Source organism: Pseudomyrmex gracilis, unplaced genomic scaffold, assembly GCF_002006095.1.
Source record: "Pseudomyrmex gracilis isolate BER0280 unplaced genomic scaffold, ASM200609v1 scaffold_87, whole genome shotgun sequence".
NCBI lineage: Eukaryota > Metazoa > Arthropoda > Insecta > Hymenoptera > Formicidae > Pseudomyrmex > Pseudomyrmex gracilis.
The window spans coordinates 520,779-531,243 of NW_018020671.1; the positions used below are offsets into that span (position 1 = coordinate 520,779).

The following is a 10,465-nucleotide window of genomic DNA, read 5'->3' on the forward strand; positions in this document are numbered from 1 at the left end:
ACTGTCGTGGCGAGATAACCTCTTGTCACGATAGTAGATTTCAGATCTCGACCCGACTCGGGTATTGATTTTCTGACTGTACCAATTCAATTTTAGAGCATTATTCTCGCGTTTCTCCACAAGCTTAAGCCACATACAAAAACAAAGAATAAAAAAGTTTTAAGTTCTAAACTGCGGGCTGCGGTTCGGAGAGAGCGCGCTTTATCAGCGCTATTGCATCACTCTATCGGTCGTTAGATATAAAACAAAGATAGAAAATGACACAATGACGCGCCCGATAGCGGCGCTTCTCGAGCGCAGCTCATATATTTTACACTGCATATGAAAGATTTGTGTGCGTGCTCACAATGCGCATTGTGTGTATGTAAAAATTAAAAGAGGAAATTTAAGTTACCTTCACATGTCAGTCGAAAAACAAATAATTTTTTAATTTTTCGCGTGAGATTTTTTTAAAGTCGGAGACTTTATCTCAATATATCAACGCAAAAAAAAAAAAAAGAAAAAACCAATAGGAGAGAAAATAAACGTAAACGTGCTTAAGCCGTTATTTGAAAATTGATAGATCATGTATTTAAGACCTCGCTATAAATAGACTTCCAACATCAGATATTTTATTGACAATCGATTAAGAGAGATAGGAATAATAACGATGAATACAACGGGGCACGCGCCGCCCGTGATTAATTAGATCATTACAATTTACAATAAGTGCATTATTACCGATAGAACGTCGCCTCGTACATCGATCTTGACGTGTAAATATAAGTGTGGGTTTTTTTTTATTTTTTTTATTTTTCATTTTTAATCAATCTTACTATCTGCACTTGCTGAGATAAATACGATTACACATTATTACACTTTGTAGTTAAAACATGAATACGTTATATTAGGATAGAGCTGGAGCTTTCAAGTGCTCACGCATGCATATAGAAATGCGGCGACCGGCCTTCGACTGGCGTGTGTGTGTGTGTGTGTATGTATGTTGTGTATGTGTGCGCGTCTGTGTGTGTGTTAACAGTTTTCGTAGAAAACGCAAAATTGGAACTTTTACAAGAACGTAATGTACATACATTCGCCACCGAGAGATTTACAAACCGCTGCTCGAGATTCTAAACCGTAATACTCTATAGGAACTAATAAAACTCTTGATATAAAACAGATTCAGCGGAGAGCGAAGACGACTGATGATTATGACGTCGGGTATCGTCGGGGTGTGTAAAAGAACGCAGAGCGTTTTTTTTTTTTTTTTCACTCGCGACCCGCTTGTTTCGCAAAATCGCCTACCGCGTGATAATTGTAATAAATTAATAATTAGAAGATATGTGTGCGCGCGCGCGCTCTATGTAGATGTACATAATTATATATGGCTTTTATTTTTTTTTTTTTAACCAAAAAAGAAAAATTTGAAAATTAATAGCAAAATGTCCTACTGATATATAAAATGCGATCGCTACGTAATAAGGAATATAATGACAAGTAAATATCGTTAGTATCACAGTCAATAATATGCGCGAGACCCCCCCCCCCCAAGCGAGGGTCTGAGTGTTCGGTGATGCCTCCGTGATGCGTACGTGTGTGCGGTACATTCGTATGAATCTAAAACAGAAGGAGAGAAAAAGAAACAAACAAATTCGAAGGATCGCAGCAACGAAGAAGAATCTTGGGATCGCTCGCGGACGACGATAGTCGTCCTGTTATTATATATATATATTTTTTTTGTTTTTTTTTCTATTGAATAACAATATCTATTAGCATTATTATTATTATTATTGTTAGCGCTTCTAATCCGATAACTGTGCGTGCGTGTGCGGCACCACCGAACCGCAATTCGGACGATTCTTTGGTGAGTCCTCGACGTTCGGGTGGACCATGTTTTTTTCCGCTCTTCTTTTTTGTCCTTCTCACGAACAGGCGCACTCCAACACCTGTATGTTCTTCCAGTAGGACACCTGCAGTTTCGTCACTTCGTTCTCGTCGAAGTAAAGGATTGTCAGCTCCTGAAGTTTGCTGGGCGCGCAGCACGGTTTCGGCACGCGTTTTCGATTTTCCTTCCACAGCAGGCTCTGCAACAGCGCGTGATGATGGGCCGGATGATAGCGGGGCGGACAACGTCCCTTGCAGTAACCGGCGTCGAAGCTCTTCGGCGCGACGATAAACTCGAACCCCGGCAGATCCTTAAACATTACCGTGAGCTCGTGCCGGCAGCACTTCTTGTTGTTATCGCCCTTGCACTTGCTACGCTGTACCTCGTGCAGCGGCATCAGCTCCTCGGGAGTGGATCTCTTCCTCCTGCCGATCGACGACGACGACGACGACGACGACGACAACAACGAGGACGACGACGAACTGGTGAACACGTTCAACGTCGCGTAGGCGACGTAGCGTCGCGCCGATCTGCCGTCGTGAAGAAACTCCAACTCGAGGCCGTGATTCTCCAGATCTCGCTCGAGCCAGCCGACCGCCGCCTCGGTGGAGTCCAGTTCCAGCCAACGCGAGTTCGTCGGTTCCCGGTGGTGAAGCGTGCGCCGCAGCAGAAGACGCCGCGATACGGGAGTGCGTAGATAAACCAACGCTTCCAAATGACGCGGACGTCTGTGATCGCCTTGCAGAAGAAATCTCAGAGACGCGTGATCGACCGTGACGTCCGACGCGTGAATTGCAACGGGGAAATACAGGAAGTGACGGTGATTCCCTCCGTTCCATTCGTCGCCCGACCTGTTTCCCGGATGCTCTGTAACAAGAAACGCGCAAATCCCATTCATGCATTTATGTGGCATTACGTAAACGGAGAGTTTTTATGAATGGCGAAGTCGGAAAATTTGCGTCATCGCAAATTTCCCCCTTCTCAAAGGTGACAAATCGAGAATTGCGATTTTACATCGTTACCGATGATCACACCGAAAGATTTCAATTTGCAACAAATTGCGCCGTGCATTAACGGCATTAACGGAATTAACGCGGAATTTGCGCGAACATTGTTTCGCACGTGTGAAACAAATTATCTTATCCGCATTGAATTAAAAAAAATAAATAAATAAAAAAATAGTTTTTGTGTTGCGAGTAGACGGGAAGAAGAGGAGCGTGACGCGTATAAAAATGAATAATCATATAATGAATGAAAAAACAAATTGTCACGGAGTCGCGTGCGACACAAGGCGGAAAATTTTGTAAAGCAAAGATTGCAACCTGCGCGCACAAGTCCTTGTGCGTTAATTGATGAGAAAGGAAACTCTGGATTTCCAACTGCGGCGGGGCCGCAATTGAATTCGAACGACAATGTAAGATACGTAAGATCGAGCGCGCGCGCCAAGAGTTTTATTCGTAATCGTGACTCAGTTTCTCTCCGCTTTGTCACGATTGTCAACGACGATGTGTTGTTGCCGCGTTTGTTCTCCACCACCTTGAGATTTACAGATTACATTCAAACACGGTAAATTTAGCCCCGACGACGAGCGGAACAGTTTGGTTTCGACTATTGTTTGCCGTTTGTTGCGACGACAAGAAATCAAACTCAACCTTCCTTGACCCCTTAGACAAAACGCGTCCGAAAAAAGAAACGCGGACCGATTTGACGTCGTAAGTAACATGCCGATGTTTTGTGCGAGACGATGATAATTTCCGTTACACACATAATGTACAACGCACATTTTTTTTTTTCGTCGCGAACAAAACGTTTCGCAAAAAAAAGTTTCGTATTCCTTCGCGCGTTATATATAACCTCCTCCCCCCCTATACAACACGATCCTAAAAATCTCGTGTTGTGCGAATTCGTCACGAAGTAAACAACTAATACAAAAAAAAAAAAAAAAAAAAAAAAAAAAAAAAACAGTTGGGTTCTGAAAATGAACAAAATTATTTTATTATTTTTCTTTTGCACAACTGTCAGAAATGTGTTTATTAAGAGTATCAATAATTGATGAAATATGCATTAATGTTAAATAATGCGTGCTAATTGTTTTCTTCATCGTTACTAAGCGCCATTAAAACGAGAGCGTTTTTTTTTTTTTTTTTTGGCAAAATTTTTCTTCCGAGCAGCGGAAGATACGATCCTGATTTCTGTGCTCTACATTTTTCAAAAAACTTCTGTTATTCTACGTTTGTTTGCGTTTGCTTTGACGGATCTTTATAAATTTCGCAGTACGGAGCTAAGCGTTTTCGAAGTTCTCTCTCTTGAATTGTGCGCTTCTCTCTCTTTCAGTGAAACGGATCTTTATTTAGAAAATAGAACTCCAGCTATTTCGGCTAAAGTTTATTTGCACGTTATTTAGGATAAAATTTTGAACTTCAGGGTTTTTATTTGTGTCCTCTCTCGAAAACGTGTGTTGTAGAAATGTCGCGTCGTTACACGAGATCTTCTTCAATTCACTTAACCCGTGTTATAAGAAATCGTGTGTTGCAGAGATGCCGCGTTATAAGAGGGTTGTCTTACATATGTTGCATGAGAGGAAGAGAGAGGTAGATTTTTGGATGTGTATACAAAACCAAGTAAAATTAACAACTGCGTTTTGTCGATGTGTCTCCAACGCGTGTGTAAAAGCGCGGATATTACGTAAATAACAGGAACTGTTAAATTCCTGTCTCCCCTACCCTCTTCCCTCCCATTCTTCCGCGTCTGTGTCTCATAATTGTCTCACACGCGAATTTGCAAGCGCGCGACGCCTCGTCGTTTCCATCGCGCGCATATAGTATATATATATAGGTATCGCGCAACGAGCGCATTTCTGTTCTCTCTCGGGATCTGCACTAATCCATCCGTCGTCCGCACCAACCCACGTATATTATTGGCAGAAGGTGGCAGAAAGATTTTCACGAACCGCGTAAGCGCCGGATGGATACTCGTCGCGCATAAACAAACACGGCCGCAATCTGAGTCACGAAACGGGTATTCGGCCTTCCGACAAAATCGACGATCTTGGCATGTAAGACGCTATTGCCGATCTCGTCGCGGAGATGCTTCAGAGATTTAAAACGACGATACGGTCTTAAATTTAAACCCCCCCTTTGACGTTTGTTGCACGATGTAAATATTTAATTCGATCAAATTGCGATCAGCGCAATTTTGTTACGTACTCATTAGTTAAATGAAGTAATCGAATTGTTTATTGAGTTTACTTTCACTCTCTCTCTCTTTCTCTCTCTCTCTCTCTTTCTCTTGCTCTCTCTCGTCGCAAATAACTTTTCTACTGAAAAACGTTCCGCTGAAAAACTTTCGCGTGTTTTGAAGATTTATTGCCGACGATTACTGTACTTCGAATTCTTTTTATTTTTATCCAAAACATTATTCATTCCCTAAGTTATTGTCGGAGAAAAAATGGTTGCAAGCAAACCGATATTGTAAATATTTTCGGACGAACGTGTTATTAATACTTAGATTCTTCTCGGACGAAAATCTTGGAATTTGCATGTTCCTTTGACCGTAACCATTATATTCGGAGAAGAAAGGGGTGCGAGAATCGAATCTTCCGAGAGAAAAAGAGATAAGTGCTCGAGAGAGAGAGAGAGAGAGAGAAAAAAAATCTGACTTTCCGAGATTGTTAACAAGCTTTGAAATTTTCAGTTCTTCTCTTTTGGGTTTTTTTTTTTTTTAACAACTAGCGCTGATTAAATCTTATTTACGAGGTTCCTTAAGAAATTTCTCACGCGGCCATTAATTATCCACAATGCATTGGTGGTCGCCGTTGCGGCGCTTTCAACCGGTTTGTCACACACGTTGGTGTTTACGAGTCCCGATGTAATAATTACCGAGATTTCAAGAAAGCAACAAAGAGGGAAAAGATATGTGTGTGATAAAAGACAGAAAGAATTCCCAGTGTGTACATTATGAGAGCGCCACGTACTTCGGAGCCGGCCATTGCGCGCCGTCTGATATAACACGCTACGTTATCTGGTTTATCTGGTTTCCACTTAAAGTTTTACAATTTTCTTTCAAAACGATTAGAAGTTATCTCGGAATACTCAAGAGTGCAAAAAAAAAAAAAAAAAAAAAAACACAAAACAAAAATGGAAACACGAAGAATTCATACAAGCTAAACTCGTTTTATCTCGAAACACGCGGGAGAGAACAAACGCGAGAATATTGTCACAGCCGCGCGCGTTGTGGAAAACAGCGTTTATTTTCATCCGCATTCCGTGCAAAATTTTGCAAAAACAAACGATCGTTCGGACGACATTTTTTTTTGTCTCGAATTTTTTTTTTTTTTAATACATTCAAATCGCTCGAATATCGCTCCTATTAACACGTTTCATAACATTCGCGTAATTTCTGTCCTCGAGATTTTAATTAACACGTGAATTAGAGAGCGCAACTTTATAGCGCTATTTGATTTTAATAATTCGCGTCTTAATTATGCGTGTTAATTATCTCAAGAAATTGGGCAGAGAAAGCGAAGGTCCGCGAGACCTTCCACGGTTCGCGGCGTGCCCGGAATGCGGGCACACTGATTGCTCTTTATTTATGGGACGTCGCGCGCATTACGCGTGTGCGCGCACGGGAAGTTAAGGGCGTGTGCGCGCGCGCGACTGCCGTTCCTCATTCTGCTTGAGGAAACATTCGTGACAACAGCCCCCGACTCTTAGGACTCCCCATATATATATTTCCGAAAGGTTAATCACGTACCTCAAATAATTTACCCTTGACTAACTAACGGATCGATGCTGTTTCGTCCGTTGTTTCGGTGAGAGAAAAACGTGCGTTTTCGAATTTTTCTTTTTTGTCTCGTTTTCCCTTTCGTTTGTCTTTTTTTTTTTTTTGTTAACGCCCATTACCATAAGAATCGTTTGCTTTTTTCGGAGCGAGGGAAATAAATCGTTTCTTAATCCCATCCGTTCGCCGAGTGTCTCTGTAAATAGGCTCGCCCGTCTATTTCTGCAAACTTTCTCACGTGGTTGAATAAAATAAAACGGAATCTCACGCGCGTCTCATAGATACACGTGTCTTATTTATACACGCGGAAACGATCGAATCTTCTTTCGACGTTTTTGTTTTTTTTTTTTTTTTTAAAAATCTTCGCGTTTTTGCTCCTGTGAATTCTTCGATCGAGAGAGTAATTCGGAATCGATTATTTTCCAAGTACGAGAAAATTTATTTATTTGCACGATAAAATCCCGCGAAAATCATCTTACATTTGTAGACAAACTATAGATTTCTTCGATCGCTCCCCCGCGGGTTATTCCCAGTTTCACGGCAATCACGTTCGCCGAATTATTCGACACACGTGTAACACGCGCGTTCGTCGAAGAGTTAAAGCGGTAATTGTTTGGATTCCCTCTTAACGAAGAATTAGGCAATGAGATCGATCAGACTTTCTCGCTGTAAGGAAGATACCAAAGCAGAAGCGAACAAATTCTAGCATATCGATTTTTTTTCCCCTCCTTCCCTAAGGCGGACTCGTTAAATGAGATACGTGCAGCGTTTTTTTGCAGAATCGACGTCGAGAAACGCGAGTTTTCATGTTGCAACTGTCTGTCTATTGCCATGACACGATGAGAGAGACGTAGGAATTATAATTCATGTAACAATTTGTCTGTTAACATTAAATTATCGTTAGTATAATGAGGAACGAATAATGTTGCAACAGAAAGAGAGGGAGAGAGAGAGAGAGATTGATGTTATTTTTGAATTCTTTGATATTTTTTCTCGACGTTATTATCTCGTGAGTTTCTGCGGAATGTAACGAGGCGATATCTATCTCGCGTGTGTTCATTTACATACATAATCACACAAGTGAATATTTGATTAATTATATGTTCGTTACGATCGATTATACACAATGGCGCGCATCTCTCTCACATTTCCACGCGTCGTCATTAAACCAGTTAATTGATTGTCGCCTTCATTGTGAAACTGTCTGCGTTTATATTAGCAATTGAAACTCGCCTTCTTCTTCCACTTCTCGCTTGTTATACATTTCCTCCCCAAGAAATCCGCGTGATCGCGACAACGGGAAATAGCCGCTCACGTTACACACCGCGCGCGCGCGCGCGGTATCGAGAGGAGGTATCCGCGAATATACAACAAAGCTTCTATTCCGCAAATTGAATTCCTTCGACAAATCGATTTCTATATCCAATGTGTTAAACGCGTATATTTTTCTGAGAATCAAACGCGTATCCGGAAACCGGACGCGCGTCGAAGATGCGCATCCTGCGATGACGCGGGCCGGGCAATCGCGCGTTTCATTCAGCAGTCAGAACCTCGAACAATGAATCGGTCCAAAAATACGGTCTTTCGCACGGCCTGTTTGGCTGTTGACCAGATATCGCGCCAAATTAAACCGGCCGATAAAGCGGTCAGGAATCCACGGCATCCGGACGATTTCTGCCGTAACGCGCGAGGCATCAACCGAGGGTGGGTGGTTTGCGCGGGAATGGTGTGAGTTTACGTGTGTGTGTGTGTGTGTGTGTGTTCGCCGCGTCCGCGAACGTACGTACGTACATCTCGTCACCCGACGAAAATTCGACACAGTCCCGCGCGATAAATTTCTTCCGAATATATAACACACCGTGCCATCAAACGCGTGCCGTGCTTATTATAGACTTTATCACTCGACGCATGCTCCGAAAATAAATTGCCGCGCACACAGGTGACCCTCCTTCGCGCGCTTTATAGGCGCAAACTTCGCCGAAATTCGCGCGCCCGGAACTGGAATCCGATCAACAGCGCGCGGTAAAAGTGGGTTAATTTCGGGATACGCGGTATATATATATATATATGTAACACAAGCGGGAAATTATTTCAATGCGCGTTCAGGTGTTTTGATCGAACGCGATAGAATTATGTGTGTGTGTGTGTGTGTGTAAGATCGGAGGAAAAAAAAACCAACGGGTGTTTATCTCGCGCAGCTCAACAAGAAAATAGAAAAACTCCTCCTCGTCTCAACTATCGAGGCGAGAAACCGATATCGATCGGGCGATATATTTTCGGGCGAGAAAATCTGAAATTAGAGATCCTCTCCCCTATCCTCCCCGGATGATCTGACACACATATCGCATCATTCGAAAGAATAACCGCGGTCGCGCCGCGAATCGCGGTGTCCTGGATTTAAACCGCGATTGTCTTTTTAATCGCGAACGTCTCAAATCGCCTCGGTCGATATTTTATCCGGAAGCCCCGCGCGCTCCGGAGAGCGGATTATTAATCTCGCGTTTATATATTATCGTCGAGATATTAACGCCGACATAAAACGAGAGAATCACGTTCGTGCGCAAGTGATGTGTACTTATATATATATATACATGTTTGTGTATGCGCGCGCATCTTAAGTTCGTAAATATGAAATTCCCGTCGGGAGTTAAAATTCAACCACCGAGTTGTTTTAATCTCTCCTATATTCATATTAACTTTTTTGCGCGTCTTTCCGACTAATGAGAGTAGGTACTCTCTTTCTCTCTCTCTCTCTCTCTCTCTCATTCTCGAGTGAAGAGCACTTTGATCCAAATAAATTGAAATGTAAATCTCGAAGCGAACGTTGAAACCCGTTCGCGAAGCGTTCCGGTGAGAAGGAAAGGAAGAGACGGAGGAAAGAATCTTCCTCTTTAGGACTTCTACTCCGCACGTATCGGTTACTCGCGGCGACGGCACATTGCACAGCAGCAGAAGCAGAAGCAGCAACACTCTTCGTCGTGTCCCGTCTCGCAGATAAAGCAAGGCAGACTACTTCTTGTTCGCGCTCGGTGTGTTTCTGCGCGCGTTCTTCCCGGCGATTCGTTCTTATTGCATTCGGGAACTCGTCGCTCGGCATTCCGCCGCGGTCGGAATTTCTATTTCATAATAACACAGACACACAGAGAGAGAGAGAGAGAGAGAGTCTCGCGCGCACGCTGTTGGAACCCATCGTGCTCCGAAGAAAGACAGATAAGAGAAGAGAAAAAGAGAGAGAGAGAGAGAGAGATAAAGAGGCGCTCCGGCCCATCAAAAGAGGTCTTCGTCTTCTTCTTCTGCTTTGCGCACCTCTAGCGCCCGTTCCGCCCGGTGTATATAGACAAGTATCCACTTGAGACTGGTTTCGATGGACGGACTGACTCAAGTCCACTCGATGTACGTGTTGTACGAGGGGGCATAAAACCGCACGGTAGTCGCAGGACCGAAGCCGTCCCCGACCGCAGATGTGAGCCGTCGCCGACTTTTATCTCTTTGACCTACTATTTTCAGGACGACCGTAATTGAGCGCGCACATCCCGAGACCGAGACCCGCCGCGCCGCCGTCGCTTCTTCGTGTGTATATAGGATTTCATTAAGCAAGATTCACGTCTTAATTTATATCGGGTCGACGAGACGGGCGCGTTCCCTCGCGCGCCGCTCAGATTTCGCGGCGGATCAGGCTAATTGTCGGCGTAATTGACCGAGATCGAGTAGACGAAGTCTTGTTAGTTTTAAACGAGCTGTTATAGTGTTGTAAAGTGGGGCGAATTGAGGATGTCGCGAGCGACGACTTTGTTTGTTTCTTTTTTTTCTTTTTTTTTTTTT

General features: G+C 43.2%; 1 protein-coding gene across 1 annotated transcript in view; it reads right to left on the reverse strand.

Moving 5' to 3' along the window:
* Nucleotides 1-1,192: 1,192 nt before the first annotated feature.
* The window catches only part of LOC109855310, a 28,943-nt gene continuing 19,670 nt past the window's right edge, over nucleotides 1,193-10,465 (reverse strand). Inside the window, exon 4 of the mRNA XM_020429428.1 lies at nucleotides 1,193-2,731. Within this exon, the coding sequence (XP_020285017.1) occupies nucleotides 1,902-2,731 (830 nt within the window). The 3' untranslated portion in view covers nucleotides 1,193-1,901. The remainder of the gene's footprint in view (nucleotides 2,732-10,465) is intronic.